At 38.7% G+C, this 16,877-nt stretch overlaps 1 protein-coding gene across 4 annotated transcripts in view; it reads right to left on the bottom strand.

Moving 5' to 3' along the window:
- EXOC4 (exocyst complex component 4) overlaps positions 1-13,530 on the bottom strand; it is an 825,737-nt gene extending 812,207 nt beyond the window's left edge. For 3 of the 4 annotated variants that reach the window (XR_012432868.1, XR_001489711.4, XM_005550804.4), the window contains exon 1: positions 13,426-13,530. Coding sequence is in view for 1 of the 4 variants with exons in the window: in XM_005550804.4 (XP_005550861.3) it covers positions 13,426-13,511 (86 nt within the window). In the remaining 3 variants the exon portion in view is untranslated. Of the gene's footprint in view, positions 1-12,908; positions 13,073-13,425 lie in introns of all 4 variants that reach the window. The other variant, XM_045387459.2, reaches the window with a different exon arrangement.
- Between the last annotated feature and the right edge of the window lie 3,347 nt (positions 13,531-16,877).

Below are 16,877 nucleotides of genomic sequence, written 5' to 3'. Positions count from 1 at the left end.
CTCAATGTTATTGTATTTGGATACACAGTCTACAAAGAAGGTAATAAAGGTTAAGTGAGGTTATAAGGGTGGGCCTTAATCCAAAAGGACTGATGTCCTTAGAAGAAAGGAAGCGGAAGGAGAAGCCCTCTCTACATATTTACACAGCAAAGGCCATGTGACAGTAGAGTAAGGGAGCCATTTACAAGCAGAGTGAGAGGCTTCCCTAGAAACCAGCCCGATGGGTTGACCTTGATCTTGAACTTGTAGCCTCCCGAACTGTGAGAAAATACATTTCTATTGGTTTAGCCACCTAGTATTTGGTGTTTTGTTATGGCAGCCCAACTAGACTAATACACCACACTTTAAAACACAAGCAGTGTTATTTTGGTTGGCTAATTTCTCAAGATAGATGTTATCAGTCACTCTCAGTCATAAGCAACACAGAGTCTTGGCAAATTCACAAGAATTAGCTGACTAATACAGGCCCTGATAACTAAACTAATTAACCAACTATAAGAAATAGTTAATGTAATACACCTGAATTTTGGCGACACCTGCAGAATAATTAGCATTAAGTCATGCTTTCTGCAAACAGTTAATGGGCTTAATTGTCTACTAAGGACATTCTTTGTTGGCATCCAGTGACCTCTCCTCCAGGAATAATAAAGATTAACAAAACAATTAATGGAAACCCCTTCAAGCAACTCAGAAAAACTAATTACAAGTAGAGCTTCACATATCCAAAAATCACTTATCAGGAAGCAACAGCTCTACAGAGCACAATCTATAATAAGAATCAAATCTCAGTGACCCTTCTTAAAAGTACTCAAAATGGGCCCCTAAGTGAATAAACTGTATCACCGAATCCCTGCCTTTTCTACTCATCAAGCACCTGAACCGCCCAATCAGTGCTACCTTCTCTCTTGTTGGGACAATTCCAGTGAAATTTTTTTTTTTTAGACAGAGTCTAACTCTGTCGCTCAGGTTGGAGTGCAGAGGCACGATCTTGGCCCCCATGAAATTTCTTAAACTGCGTAATGGAAAGAGTACTAGAGAAGGAGTCATCCTGATTTAGTTACAAAATATTCTAACACATAAAGCAAAAACTAAGCATAAATACCCAACAAATGCTGAAGAGTTCACTAGTTTCAGAACCTCACTCCAAGATGAAAAAAAAAGGAATTATTAGCTTACTGATCTTTCCAGAACATAATATTCCTGTTGCTACTAATCCCAATGCCAAAAAAAAAAGTCTAGAGCTGATGTGATTCTTTACAACACAAATCCTGTTTTCTCTCCCAAACTGCTTTTAACCAGAAGACATTAGGTTAAGTTACTGTATCTATTCAGCCCTAATTTCACAGTGTGACAGTCAGGTTCTCTTTGCCTTTAAAATTCTAAAGAGCCAATCTAAGAAATGGCTGACAGCACCATATACCTATAATGTCATCAGGAAACAAAAGCCAGTCCCAAGTATGAATAGAATGAAAGTACAAACTGAAGAGGAAAAGAGATAGTTAAGAATATAAACACTAAAGAAACAAGTTAAGAAATAAGTCTTCCAAGCCTCTTATTCTAAGCAGAACAGTTTGTATAAGACAAATAGTCTATAAATGCTCCCAGTGAATTATAAAAATAAGAGACCCTCATCATATCCTTTCTGAGTTACTCAGAATTATGAGTTTAATGTGTAAAAAATTACACATTAAAGAAATGTTCAAGATGTGCACCACTATATAATCATATAAGATACGGCTTCACTCAAAGCATAACCAAATCTACACTACACTTTTCAATCGGATTTTATTATATTCAATTATACATTGTGATTGCTTGTTTCTTAATTATGTCTTATTAGAGCACACAAAATACAAGATAATCCTATCCCAACTGATAGCAATTCACAATGACAAGTCCCTCTGAAAAAGTTTTCTGATGCATAAAAACAACATCCCCTAACAGTACAAAGAGATGTATTTAATCTAAAGTGACAGTAAACAATTTTTGCTTAAAGTCAATTGAAAATTCGTTGATGTCTTGCTTCAGACAGCACTTAGGGCCAATGACTACACCCAACACATACAGTTTTTCAACATTTCAATTAACTCAGTTATAGAACACTTCTGGGGACCAAAGGCTATAAATCTCTTAGGCAACAAAGAAGGTCATTATCTAATATTAAGTAAAATCACCCCACTAATGCATAAAACTGAGCCCAAGGTTGACAAAGTCAACTTCAAATCTCCCCCCTACTCTTACGTCACTGAACTCTACCTCTTTTTCTACTTCTATTGCAGCCCCACATCCTTCTTCAAGCATCATCCAGTGATCTTGTTTTCTGGTGCGTTCCTCGGAAACAATGTTTTACAAAAAATTAAGAGGTGTTATGTGGTCAAATTTTGGAAATTCTGGGCTACACAAATTGAAGCAGATTTCTTAAATGCAGAAATCAGGGACATTTAAATATGTTATCGTTCAAAGTGTCTAGGGCAGAGAGAACAGGACATAAAGAATATATAGCATTTCTGTAATATACTAATCTATTAAAACATCAATCAATTAACTTTGTTTCTCACTATCTTCCCTCCCCGACAACATATACATATGTAAACACGCACACACATAAAAATTTTTATGGAATTTTCAACCATGTACAAAAATTAAAAGATCTGTCAAATAGGTCAGGCACGGTGGCTCATATAATCCCAGCACTTTGGGAGGCCAAAGCAGGCAGACCACTTGAGGACAGGAGTTCAAGACCAGCCTAACCAACATAGTGAAACTCCAGTTCTACTAAAAAAAAAAAAAAAAATTAAAAAAAAGAAGATCTGTCAGATAAATCCAACTTCAACAATTATCAACACATTCCAGTCTTCTTCATTGACAACCCCAGTTACTCTAACCCGTCTCTCATTATTTTGAAGCAAATCCTGGACATGATATCATTTTTGTTGGTATATATTTCAGTATATACACTGCTTAAGAATAATGTTTTTGGCTGGGTCTGGTGGCTTACACCTGTTATCCTAGCACTTTGGGAGGCCAAGGCAGACAGATTGCTTGAGGCCAGGGGTTTGAGACCAGCCTGGCCAACATGGTGAAACTCCCTCTCTACAAAAAATACAAAAACTAGCTGAGCTTGGTGGCACACACCTGTAGTCCCAGCTACTCAGCAGGCTGAGGTACAAAAATTGCTTGAGCTTGGGAGGCAGAGGATGAAGTGAGCTGAGATCACGCCACTGCACTCTAGCTTGGTGACAGAGTGAGACCCTGTCTCAAAATAAGAAAAGAATGCTTTTTCAAAAAACATATCTATGTAACGTTTATCTCAGAAAAAAATTTTTAACAATTGCAATTGGCTTCTTGTATCTCTTTTAATTAATGCAAAATATTTGTACATATTTATGGCACACATGTGATTTTGTAATATTCATAGACTGTGTAATGACCAAGGCAGGTGTATTAGTCTGTTCTCAAGATGCCAATAAAGACATATCTGAGACTAGGTAATTTATAAAGAGAAGAGGTTTAACTGACTCACAGTTCATCATGGCTGAGGAGGCCTCACAATCATGACAGAAGGCGAATGAGGAGCAAAGTCACATCTTACATGGCAGCAGGCAAGAGAGAGCTTGTGCAGGGGAACTCTCATTTATAAAACCATCAGATCTCATGAGACTTATTCACTATCATGAGAAGAGCACAGGAAAGACCCACCCCTATGATTCAATTACCCCCCACCAGGTCCCTCCCATGACACATGGGAATTATGGGAGCTACAATTCAAGATGAGATTTGGGTGGGGACACAGCCAAACCATCAGGTGTTTAGGATATCCATCGTCACCAGCATTTATCATTTCTATGTGTAGAGAACATTTCAAGCCTGGGGTTTCTTGTTCTAAGGGCTACCTAAACTTTATCGTGCTTTCAAATCACATGGGATTCTTGTTTAAATGCAGATTCAGCTCAGGTAGGTCAGGTAGGACCTGAGATTCTGCATTTCTAAAAGTGATATTTTTAGTATAATTCTCCCATAATATTCAGCACAATTATAGATTTTAAACGGAAAAACACTTTTTAATTATATTCTACTTTATTTTTGACAAAGAGTTTATACTTTTAAAAGAATAAAAAAAAGTCAGAAAAGGGTCTCCTAAGAATCTCCTAACTATTTTATTTTCTTCTTTTTTTTTTTTTTTTTCTTTTTTGAGACAGAGTCTCACTCTGCCGCCCAGGCTGGAGGTGCAGTATCTCGGCTCACTGCAAGCTCTGCCTCCAGGGTTCATGCCATTCTCCTGCCTCAGCCTCCCGAGTAGCAGGGACTACATGCACCTGCCACCACACCCAGCTAATTTTTTGTAATTTTTTGTATTTGAGATGGGGTTTCACCATGTTAGCCAGGATGGTCTCGATCTCCTGACTTCGTGATCCGCCCACCTCAGCCTCCCAAAGTGCTGGGATTACAGGTGTGAGCCACCACACCCAGCCAAAATATTTTATTTTCTTACCAGGTGTCAAATGTAATACAAGAATTTTCCCTTATTACTTCCTATTAAACTGTACACACCTATGTTTTTCAAAGCTAAACCCCTAGCACATAAAAAAACTGGCCACTATAAGGACAAAGGTCATAATTTATTTCATGGCTTACTATGCTGCCCCAATGAGAGTTGAACTCCTGAGCTCAAGCAATCCTCCCACCTCAGCCTCTAGAGCAGTTGGGACTACAGGCACATATCACTGCACACAGCCGCCATCATTTTAAATAGCACATTTGAGTATCTTATTCTTCCACTCTGAGAAGACGCAATCCAAAATAGTACCTTTAGAGCTATTTTTTAAAATAAGAAGTGCTGATGGACTTCTACTTCAGGCCCAGAAGAAATAACAGGGACTAACAAAGTAATGAACAAACAAACAAAACGGGTTTCAAAACACTGCATATTAAGGTGGTTAGAATCTGCAGGGCAGTAATGGAGATGGGAAAGAGCATCACAGGGAAGTCTGCAGATCTGTAGAGGGTCATCAGCTGGGTATTGATCAGCACACATGTGACAGGTAACTACCCAAGGTCAGGAAAACAACCTGAAAGGATTAGAGGGACTAATGATCTGAACTCACACAGGGCTGGAAATAGTGCCTATCGCCCTAGGCCAGAGTGAAAAAATTTCACAATTCTTACAGTATTGAGTGGAATACTCAAAACAATTTTGTCACAGTAGTGAGACAATCTTAGCCCTAGACTAAATGTTGCTCTGCTTCTAACTAGCAAAACATAAAACAAGGCCTGAAAAGAGCAAATTGTTTCTAAGTAACTTAACCACATCTCAGAACAAAGCTCAAGAATAGTGGAGTACAAAAATATCCAAAACCAACAGCCATCAAGATAAAACTGACAATGTCTAGCATCAACTCAAAAAGTACAAGATGCCTGGGTGTGGTGGTTCACAGGCTGAGGCCTGCAGATTGCTTGAGGCCAGGAATTCAAGACCAGCCTGAGCAACATAGCAAAACCTAAAAAAAAATATGAAAATTAGCTGGGTGCAGTGGCACACACACCTATAGTCTCAGCTACTTCAGAGACTGAGGTGGGAGGATCACTTGAGCCTGGGAGGTGGAGGTTGTAGTGAGCAAAGATTGCGCTACTGTGCTGCGGCCTGGGCAAGAAAGCTAGCGAGACTCTGTCTCAGAAAGAAAGAAAAAAAAAAAACTACAAGGCATGTAAAGGAAGAGGGAAAATTAATCAATGGAAACTAACCCAGAAATGGCACAGATGATAAAATTAGTAGACAAGGACATTAAAACTCTTATAATACCAGTATTTCGTTTGTTCACAAAGCTACAGGAAAAGTTAAACATGTAAGCAGAGACATGAAAAAGACCCAAATCAAACTTCCAGATAAAGAAGATAAGCTTCTATATCTTAGATTGAAAAGTACAATCTAAGATAAACAATAACATTAGATGGGATTAACAAGAGATTAGGAGTAGCAGAAAAGACTAGTGAACGAGCATAGCAACACAAACTATATAAAACAAAACATCAAGAGAAAAAAAAATGCATTTTTTAATGAACATCAACATTCCATGAACTGTAGGACAACTTGAAGTGGCCTAAAATAGAGATAAATCTGACCAAAGACATATAAACCTAGACACTAAAATCTACATACACACATACATACACACACACACAAATTGCTGAGATAAACTGAAGAAGAATTAAATGGAGATATATAACCCCCATCCATAGATCAGAAGACTCAATATTAAGATGTCAATTTCATATATTAATCCCAATCAAAATCCCAGCAGGTTTTATTGTAGAAACAGACTACCTTATTTTAAAATTTGTAAGAAAATGCAAACAACCTAGAAGACCCAAAACTACTTTGAAAAAGTAGAATAAAGTAAAAGGGGCCGGGCACGGTGCCTCACGCCTGTAATCCCTGCATTTACTTTGGGAGGCCGAGGCAGGTGGGTCACTTGAGGTCAGGAGTTCAAGACCAGCCTGACCAACATGGTGAAACCCCGTCTCCACAAAAAATACAAAAATTAGCCAGGCATGGTGGCGCACGCCTATAATCCCAGCTACTCAGGAGGCTGAGGCAGGAGAATCGTTAGAACCCGGGAGTCGGAAGTTGCAGTGAGTTGAGATCGTGCCACTGCACTCCAGCCTGGGCGACAAAGCGAGACTCTGTCTCAAAAAAAAAAAAAAAAGTTGAAGGGCTTACACTATGTCTTCAGAACTTAAAAAAGCAGTAATCAAGACAGTGCAGTATTGTTATTAATATAAACATGAATAGAACAGACTAGAAAGTCAAGAAATAAACCCACACATATAAAGTAAATTGGTTTTTGATAAAGTTGCAAAAGAAAGCAAATAAAGACAGCATAGTCTTTTTAACAAGTGGTGTTGGAAATGGATATCCTTACACACACACACAAAAAAAGGTACTGGAAAAAAATGGTAGAGAAGGATCATTCTAGTATGCTGGAAGTGTTCTATATCTTCAGCTGGACAGTGGTTACACAGGTAAAAATTCATCAAGCCATATACTTAAGATTTGTGCACTCTAGCATATACATGTGTACCTCAAAAAGGAGGACAAATAAAATTAGTATATAGAGTAAGATCCCATATTTAATAAAAAATTATTTCTGGCCATCAACATTTCATATACACACATACATTCACACAGAAAAGGGAGGGGTCTGGAATTCAGTTCATCTAATATCAATGATAATAACTTATAGATGACAAAATTTGAAATAATTTTTTTATTTTCATCTTCACATTTTTCTGCATTTTCATTGCTTGAATTATTTATCATGAGAGTACTATTTTTATAACAATAGAGTGATTTTTTTTCTTAAACTGGAAGCAAAAGTATTAATAGTGGATAATGCTAGTGAAGAAAATACAAGTGGGCCGGGCACGGTGGCTCACGCGTGTAATCCCAGCACTTTGGAAGGCCAAAGCAGGTCAATCACCTGAGGTCAGGAGTTTGAGACCAGCCTGGCCACCATGGTGAAACCCTATCTCTACTAAAAATACAAAAACTAGCCAGGCATGGTGGCATGTGCCTGTAATCCCAGCTACTCGGGAGGCTGAGGCAGAAGAATCACTTGAACCCAGGAGGCGGAGGTTGCAGTGAACTGAGATGGCGCTACTGCACTCCAGCCTGGGTGACAAGGCGAGACTCTGCCTCAAAAAAAAAGAAAAGAAAAGAAACTATGGGTGATTTTTTCTTCCCTATTGTTCTGTATATGTTTAATTCCTCCACTCAAAAAACTTTTATAACTATGAAGACTGTATAGCAATATTTTAAAAAATGTATATACACGGACAAGATCCACACAAAAACCTGAAAAACAGGTAGTATTTTGGGAAATGAGATTGCTGGACAATGTTTCTATGACTCTAGTCTTTACAAATTTGTACAATACACAATATTGTTGTCTCAACAGAGTATGGGCCCCTTGACTTACATCTTTTCAGTCTTTTAATCTAATAAATGTTTTATACTTTATGTGAGTTTATATTTTACATGTTTTACACACCCACAAAACTATACATATATTTAAATCTAGCTTCTTTAACTGACTCTCAAATTACCAAATAATTACTATCTTAATTTAGCTGTACAAGATTCCCTGGTTACAAAGACAACATCTTGACGAATGGAATCAAACACTCTAGTCAACGCATCAAGGTTACTTCTGGTGAAAAATTAACCTTATAGCCTGGTTACTATCTGGCAAATTTATTAAAATCAAAAGAATCTTCTTAACAAAAGAGGCTACAGATCTAGAAAGGAGGAAATGAACATCTGAGTGCCTACTGTGTGCCAAACTGTGCTAGGCACTTTTATATACTCTCCTCTCGTGTGATGTTCCAAAAAAACACAGATCGTATTAGCCCATTTTCCAAATGAAGGAACTAAGACACGGTGGTTTCAAGGAACTGGTCTAAGGTTACCCAGGTAATACAGCAAGTTTCAACTACAACACACCACCACAGCACTTCTCACCACAGGCTGTGACCACATCTGTCTACAAGTAATGGCTTGAAAAAACCTGACCATACCACCCACCATCAATACCACAGGCCTCATTGCCTTCAGGAAATCCCAGTGTTAACAATTACACAAGGTACATTAAGACATGGGTCCACAAGACACTAATTCTGAGCCAAAGTATGGGAATTGTGTTGCCCCTTACATTCACACACGCTGCCAGACATCCCAGGACTTCCGGGAAGCACTGTTTCTGGGAATTCTAGTAGTAATTTTCAAACAACACAGCATGGGTAGGGCCAAGATGTCCCAGGGTACAAAGAGAGCTAGAAACCAAAAAACCATTATATGATGGGTTCAAATGAAGAGAAGAGATGGCGATGCAAAGAACATTAACACCTAACCCAACTTCCAGGACTCGGCTCAGAACAGGGGAACAGACTGACTGCTTTCCTTTCCTTTCCTGCCACAAACTGTGTTACGAACCTCAAAGCTGTTTGTTCAAAGCCCTGGTAAAGCCTGGACCCCTTCAACAAAGTTTACTTTGAATTAAACACAGGGCTGACCAAAATACTCTCCAAGGAGGAAGGGAATTTAACAGGTGTCTACAATAAAGGATTTTCTACGTTTTTGAAATTTCAACTTTTGTGAAGACATAAGAGTTGATGAAAACGTGAGCCTTCCACTGCCTTCAAACCTCCTTGACATCTGTAACCAGAGTGTGTCTTCAAAAGCTCTGCTCCAAGGTTCCGATAAGGTCTCCTGAAGTCGCAACCAAAGTTTGTCTTCCCAATTAAACTGGCTATTACAGGCCAAGTTATAAAGAGAGACAACATTTAATTGGAAAGCAAATCACCTAACAGTAAGTGGCAGACACATTTCCCAATTAAAAATCTGACAAGAACTCACAGAAATAAAATATCTCCAAAATGCCATCTTATTTCCCATCTAGAGAGGCTGCCTCCTCTGACTTCCCACCAAACAAAAGGTTGGCAAGGGAAATCAACAGAAAAGTAGAAAAATTGTATGTGTATATGCTTGTGTGTGTGTGTGCACGTGTATGTGTATGTATAAAACATCCAAATCTTACATCAGCAGGTCAATAGAAAAGTAGGTGTGTGTGTGTAAAACTGTCCAAATCGTACCTCACACATCAGCAGGTAATCAGGATTCTGTACCCCCAGTTAGTTCAATTTTAAAGGGCTAGTGGTAAGACTTAAAACCAAAAGCTGCAGTTGGCCGTGGCCTCCAACAAACTGAATTCCAAGCACTATCTGTCCCCTCACCAAAGTCCCACCTCACAGGCCTGAGGTCCTCTTCTGTAAAGCCCTGGAAGTCTGCCCTTTGAAACATCTGACTGCCCTGAAATATTTTTACCTGATAATTTTTAAATAATTAAGCATTTTTATTTGAGTCTCAAGGCACTTAAAAATTATCATATAATACTTACATTACAATTACACTATACTTCATCTTTATTTTCGGCTTTTAAATGCTTTAAAGTTTAAATACTTTGTACTAGCAAAATACTTTATACTAGCAAAATAGAGTCATTATTTAACTATTTAGTACAAGAGCTGGAAATAGCGATGAGATTTGGATATTCCCCACGTCTACACCCACTCTGTCCTTAAGTCAAACCCTTATCCACCTGTAGTTTTTTGAATACAATATTAAAAATGACTGTAACAATAAAAGCTACCCCAACTATTAGGAAAAGCATTGAAAAAATACAAAACTTTATGATACATAATGTATCATAATGTAGTATAGAAATGACATTTTCACACATGTGAGCAAGAGAATTAAAGGAGCATTTTTAACATTCACTATTTAAAAAAGAAAAACTACTACTCAGTGATACAAAAAGATATTTTTTAAAAAGCTAAACTGATCGAACTTTTCAAAAGACAGTACACTAACAGGTAATTTATTTTGTGACAAAATAAGTCCATGGAAACATGAAAGGAGCTAGCAGGTACCCGGTATATGTTAGGAATGCTCAGACCTTATAAACACGAGCCTAACATGGGTTTTTCTTTTTTGTGGCTTGTTGCCAAAGCAACTAGAAAAGCTACAGTCTTTGGGAGAGAATTTGAAAAAAAAGTTAAAAGATAGGAGGAGATAAGCAAAGTTTTATATGAGGAATTAAGAATAATGAATACAATGTTGCAAGAAGGAAAACACAAAGGACAGAGATTGAACAGAAATACAAGAAGCAACTTCCAAGTCACAGCACAATTTACTAACAAGAAATATACATTCCTGGTTCTATTACCCACAGGACTCTCCCCCCATTCCCCATCCCAAACACCAGAGTAATACAACCATTGTCCTCTCATTCACTACCACTGTTTATAAAATTTAAACCACTGGGTATGTTCAAAAGCATATTAGGAAGGAAATAACAGGAAGTTATAGCTACCAACATCCTCACTCCAACACCAAAATCTCCCTGTGACTCAAAGAAATGTTGAAATACACCAACACCATTCGGTCTCAAGGTCATATGTAACAATGTATCCCAAGCCTTACTAAACTTGCCCAGGATACTAAGTATAGACCTTCCCTTACACCAGGCTTATAAAAAATATACAACAGAAGTGTTATTCAGTGATCTGAGGTGATCAAGGATAAAGTAGAAAAATGAGAGCTGGGTGCGGTGGTTCATGCCTGTAATCCCAGCACTTTGGGAGGCCAAGGCAGGCGGATCACAAGGTCAAGAGATCGAGACCATCCCGGCCAACATGATGAAACCCTGTCTCTACCAAAAATACAAAAATTAGCTGGGTGTGGTGGCACACACCTGTAATCCCTGCTATGCAGGAGGCCGAAGCAGGAGAATCACTTGAACCCGGGAGGCGGAGGTTGCAGTGAGCTGAGATCGCGCCACTGCACTCCAGCCTGAAGACAGAGCAAGACTCTATCTCAAAAAATAAAGAAAGAAAGAAAAGAAAAGCAATAATGCACAACAGAGATCAAAGTAAAAAATGCCTAGGCCTAATAAAGTGCAGGGCATATATTAATAAACTGGCATAAGAGATGGATGACCACAAAATCTTTGCCATCAAGCAGTACGGGGTTCCTCCTGGAGAACATGAAGGAATGGTCAACCAAAGGCAATGTATGTTCTGAATTAGCATTAGTAAAAAATGCTTTAGGTTGGCTTTCATGCTGTTTTCAAAAATATGACATTTAGAGTAAATTCAACTGGCACTGAAGAAAGCACAAATAGCATAAAAGAAATGGGAAGAGCTTGGAGAATCAAAAGTAAACAGACGAGATGGCACATTTCACTTTCATTAGAAAAGGCTACTCCTCCTGGATTTCCATAACATTTCATGTCTCTCTCGTAGTCTTACGTCATCATTTTTACTGACATGTTTTATCCCCCAGGTAAACTATACTCTCCTCAAGGGTAACACTGTGGCTGCTTCATTTTTGCAAAACTCAGGGCATTTATTCATTCAGTCAACAAATGCTATTAAATATAACATGTGCCAGACACCATACTACAAACTGGCACTAAATACCTATTGTTTAAATGAATGTTGACTATAAGGTAGAAAAAACAAACAAGTTCAAAAAAGGATCCAAATGTCCAGGAATTCTAATTCCACAGGAAATTCAGATGGGAAACAACAAACATTCTAATTGGAATTTTAGTATCATGAGATACATCTACACTACCTGTATATTGTCGTGGCGAGAATGTGGGCCTATCGATTCACAATAGAACAGCACTTCCTCTGTATGGCCTACCAAGTATATTAAGCATTTCCACGCAGAGATTTTTTCTCTTAAGCCCAAAAGAAAATTAACAGTAATGATTTAACAGGCTATAATCTTAAAGCCCCCTAAATAAGACCCATAAGATGTGTCTTTGTCAGTGAGTGGTAATCTGTTTTAATGGTTTGATATATTCATTCATTGAAGTGCTTAGTACCTATCAGATAATGTTGGGCCCTGGGTTTTGAAAAGATGATCAACACATTCCAGGAGGCTTGCAAGAATTCAAACAAAAGTTTAGCATTGGTGGGGAAAAATAGGAGTGTTTACGAAAAACAAATGAGTTGAAATTCAAATGCCAACAACGTAAAAAACGTGCCATAATAAATTTTATTTAGATTGGTTTTAGTCAGTACCTGTATCATCTCCAAGGTTCTTGAAAGGGTTTCCCCATCCTCAATATATTTCACTTTTTTAAAAAAAGCTCGTAAAAGGTCCACCACTCCCAGTCCACCCACACCCTAATCTTCTGGGAGGTGCAGAGCGGGAGTGCATGGAAGATAATCTGAAATTGGTTTGGTTTTGTTTTTTTAAGGAATGGACCAGAATGGGAAGGCAGGAAAAGGCAGAGCAAAAATCGAAAACCAATGTGTGCCTTCAAACCCCGTCCTCCTACCAGCTCACTGCAGATTCTTGTATTTGTGGCTGTGGCCACGCACAGGTGGTTGAAAGTATCCAGAGTGTGAAAACACAATCTGCAACTCATCACAGGAGTCTCCGGACTCCAAGGCCTTACATCCCAAAGTCCAGGAAACAAGACGCCTTTCTCAGTGAGTGCTGCTACAGGCAAACAATAAATAGGCATTTTAGGAATCAATAAACACACCTTCATTTGGTCTTCTCTACCAAACCCAAATAGCGTGCTTTGGGGCCCCGAGGCTGTAATAGAAGGTGCTGCCCCTAAAGAAAAGACTGAGGCGGGGCTCCTCTCTCTATAGCTAACCCCAGAAAAAAAAGTGGGGGGAGAATTGCTGGGGCCCTGGGGAGGGGTTAGGGCCCTGGGGAGGGGCTGCGGGAGGCAAGGAGGAAAGGGAAGGGAGAGCAGGGTGGGACCCAGCTAACCCTTCTCCCTTCCAAAGCGGAGGTTAAGCCACTGCCCCCAGTCCCCAGACCCTGCCTCCTGCCTCCCTCACCTGATCACAGAGATGAGCAGCCCCGAGGGGTCTTTGCTTTTGCTGACTGTGCTTCTGTATTTCCCACCAGCTGCTTCTGCCGCCATCTTGGACGCGGGGAGAGCCGCTAGGCTCCAAGGAAGCCAAGAGTGCGTAAATTCTGCATTTGACCTAGCTGGAGTCTCCACCAATGGGTGAGGAGAATTCCAGAGGCGCGGAAGTGGAAAATCCAATCACTGAAGTGAGGAGGCGGGACTAACGGAACAGGTTTTGAGGCAACGACGCGTGTGTTCGCTCTAAGCACTCTGGGAGTCGTAGTTTTCCTTCTCCGTCTCCTGGGCGCGCAGGAAAGCTAAACCAGCTGCAACTTCGTGAGTCTTGTAATGAGTGTCTTCATTTATCTTTATTCTGACTTCGAGCTTTTTTCGGCTTCCTTGCTTTTAGAATTTTGTCAGGCTTTAAATCAAATTTATCCGATGATGCCAAAATTTGTTAGGGTGTGCATTTAAATGAAAGAGGGGTTCTCTGCTGGATGCCTATGTGCGAAGTTTTTGCCTTAAGCGCAAGTGTTTTTTTTAAAAATCCAATAAAATACGAAAATGAATACAAGCAGAAATGCTTTTCTTTAGTGTTCTGTAAAACTAATGTTTCTACATTAGGTTTATGTGTGAGTTCAATTTTCCCCAGTGTTCTTATATTTCCAGATAGCCCTAAAAACACATGCACAGGAATAAACAAATGAATATTGATGAAGAAAAGACAGTATAAGCGAAAAACAAACAGACCACACTGCAGATTCCTGTTTTTCAAGCTAAATGAAATAGTTAGTAGTAATGCACATTTGTGTTAATACTTTTACCAGTAAGCTATTAGTATTTCCTGCAGTTGGTTCCGTTGGCTTAGTCGTTAATTCATAAGACCACGTGAACAAAAGAAGACCAGAATGTGTGTGGAAAGTGGTTAGACTGAGGAACAAGAATAATAAAAATTAAAAGTAAGGAAGGAGGCGGCTTGCTCAGTAACAATAAAGATTGAAGAACTTAAATGAATAGAAAGCAAACTAACTCAGAGGTCCTGGAGTTGTGGAGCAGCAAACTCAGAATGCATCAACTACTTTTATAAATAGACATCGAGCTGGTAGAAGTTCACATTTTTAAAAATTAGTTGAAGATAACACACACACATATATGACATGATAACTTAAAAGTATTCATAACCTTTGGCCCAATAATTCCAGTTCTAGGGACTTTGTTCCTAAAGAAATAAAGATAGGGTACTGACATTTTTGAAATAACACAGAAGTATTAAATAAATTATGTAAGATTCAAATGAGTAAATAACATATAGCTTCTGGGAATCTTAATTTTAATGGCTCTTAAAGAAAATAAGATTTTTGGGACAAGTGCGATGGCTCACACCTGTAATCCCAACACTTTGAGAGGCCGAACCAGGCAGACCACTTGAGGCCAGGAATTTAAGACAAGCCTGGCCAACATGGTGATACTCTGTCTCTACTAAAATACAAAAGTTAGTCGGACCATGGTGGTGCATGCCTGTAATCCCAGCTGCTTGGGAGGCTGAGGCAGGAGAATTGCTTGAACCTGGAAGGTGGAGGTTGCAGTCAGCCAAGATCGTTCCAGTGCATACTGCACTGCAGCCTGGGCAACAGAGGGAAACTCTGTCTCAAAAAAAAAAAAAAAAGATTTTTATGGTATAAGTACAAAAACTGGACTATAAAATTAAATAATTCATAGAGAAAGGGAGAGGCAGTTGGGCCTACTGGTTAAGAATGCAGGACATAGGATAGAAAGTGTGATCATCTCAACTGATGCAGAAAAAAGCTTTGTCAAAATCCAAAACACTCTCACAATAAAAACACTCAGAAAACTAGGGATAAAAGGAAACTTCTTATAGACTATAAAGGGTACTTATGAACAACCCACAGCAATCATCATAGTCAATGAAAAACTGAAAGCCTTCCCACTAATATTAGACACAAAAAAAAGATAACCATTTTTTGCCACTTCTATTCAACAAGTTTTAGCCAGAGCAATGAGGCAAGAACATGAGTAAGTCATCCAGATTGGAAAGGAAGAAATAAAACAATATCTACTTTTGGATGATATGATCTTATATATAGAATATCCTAGATAATACACACACAAAAACTATTAGAGCTAATAAAATACTCAACAAAGTTGCAGAATGCAAATTCAACAGCAACAGAAAATCAGTGGTATTTCTGTAAACTGGCAATAAACAATCCAAAAAGGAAATTTACACAACAATTCCATTTCCAATAGAAGCAAAAAGAATAAAATGCCTACGAATAAACTTAGCCATGGAAGTGAAAGACTACTACACTGAAAGCTACAAAACATTGCTGCAAGAAATAAAAGAAGACTCAAATAAACGGAAAGACATCCCTGTTCATGGGTTGAAAAACTTAATATTGTTGAGATGGCCAAACTCCCCAAAGCTATCTACAAATTCAATGTAATTCCAGTCAAAATTCACTAGGCTTTTTGTGCAGAAATAGAAAAACTGATCCTGAAATTCATATGGAAATTAAAAGAGCCCCAAATAGCCAAAGCAATCTTGGGGAAAAAAAAAAATCAATGTGGAGGTCTCACACTTCCTGATTTCAAAACTTACTAAAAATCCACAGTAATCAAAATAGTATGGCACTTGCCTAAAAATAAACACATAGATAAATAGAATAAGCCATACAGAAATAAGCCTATTCATCCATGATCAATTGATTTTTTTTTTTCTTTTTTTTTTTTTAGACAGAGTCTCTTTCTGTCACCCAGGCTGGAGCGCAGTGGCTCAATCTCAGCTCACTGTAACCTCTGCCTCCCAGGTTTTCAAGCAGTTCTCGTGCCTCAGCCTTCCAAGTAGCTGAGATTACAGGCGCCCACCACCACACCCAGCTAATTTTTGTATTTTTAGTAGACACGGGGTTTTGCCACGTTGACCAGTCTGTTCTTGAACTCCTGACCTCAGGTGATCTGCCCACCTCGGCCTCCCAAAGTGCTGGGATTACAGGTGTGAGCCACCACACCCGACCGGTCAATTGATTTTCAACAAGGGTGACAGTACCATTCAATAAGGAAAAAATACTCTCCTCGACATGGTGTTGAAAACTGGATAAGCATAAGCAAAAAATTGAGGATGGACCCTACCTCATACAATATGCAAAAATTAACTAAAAGTGGATCAAATACCTAAATATAAGAGATAAAACTCTTAGAACAAAATATAAGGGTAAATTTTCATGATTCTTAGCTACGACATCAAAAGCATAAGCAACAAAAGAAAAAATAGATATATTGGGCTTTATTAAAATTAAAAACCCTCGTACATCAAAGTACACTACAAGAAAGTGAAAATACAGGCACAGGATGGGAGACAATAAAAGCAAATCACATACAGTATCTGATAAGAGTCCTGTGTCTAGACAGTGTAAAGAA

The sequence above is a fragment of the Macaca fascicularis genome, chromosome 3 (genome assembly GCF_037993035.2).
Source record: "Macaca fascicularis isolate 582-1 chromosome 3, T2T-MFA8v1.1".
Classification (NCBI taxonomy): Eukaryota; Metazoa; Chordata; class Mammalia; order Primates; family Cercopithecidae; genus Macaca; species Macaca fascicularis.
The sequence above is the reverse complement of the archived record's forward strand: the minus strand, read 5'-3'. Positions and strand labels throughout refer to the sequence as shown.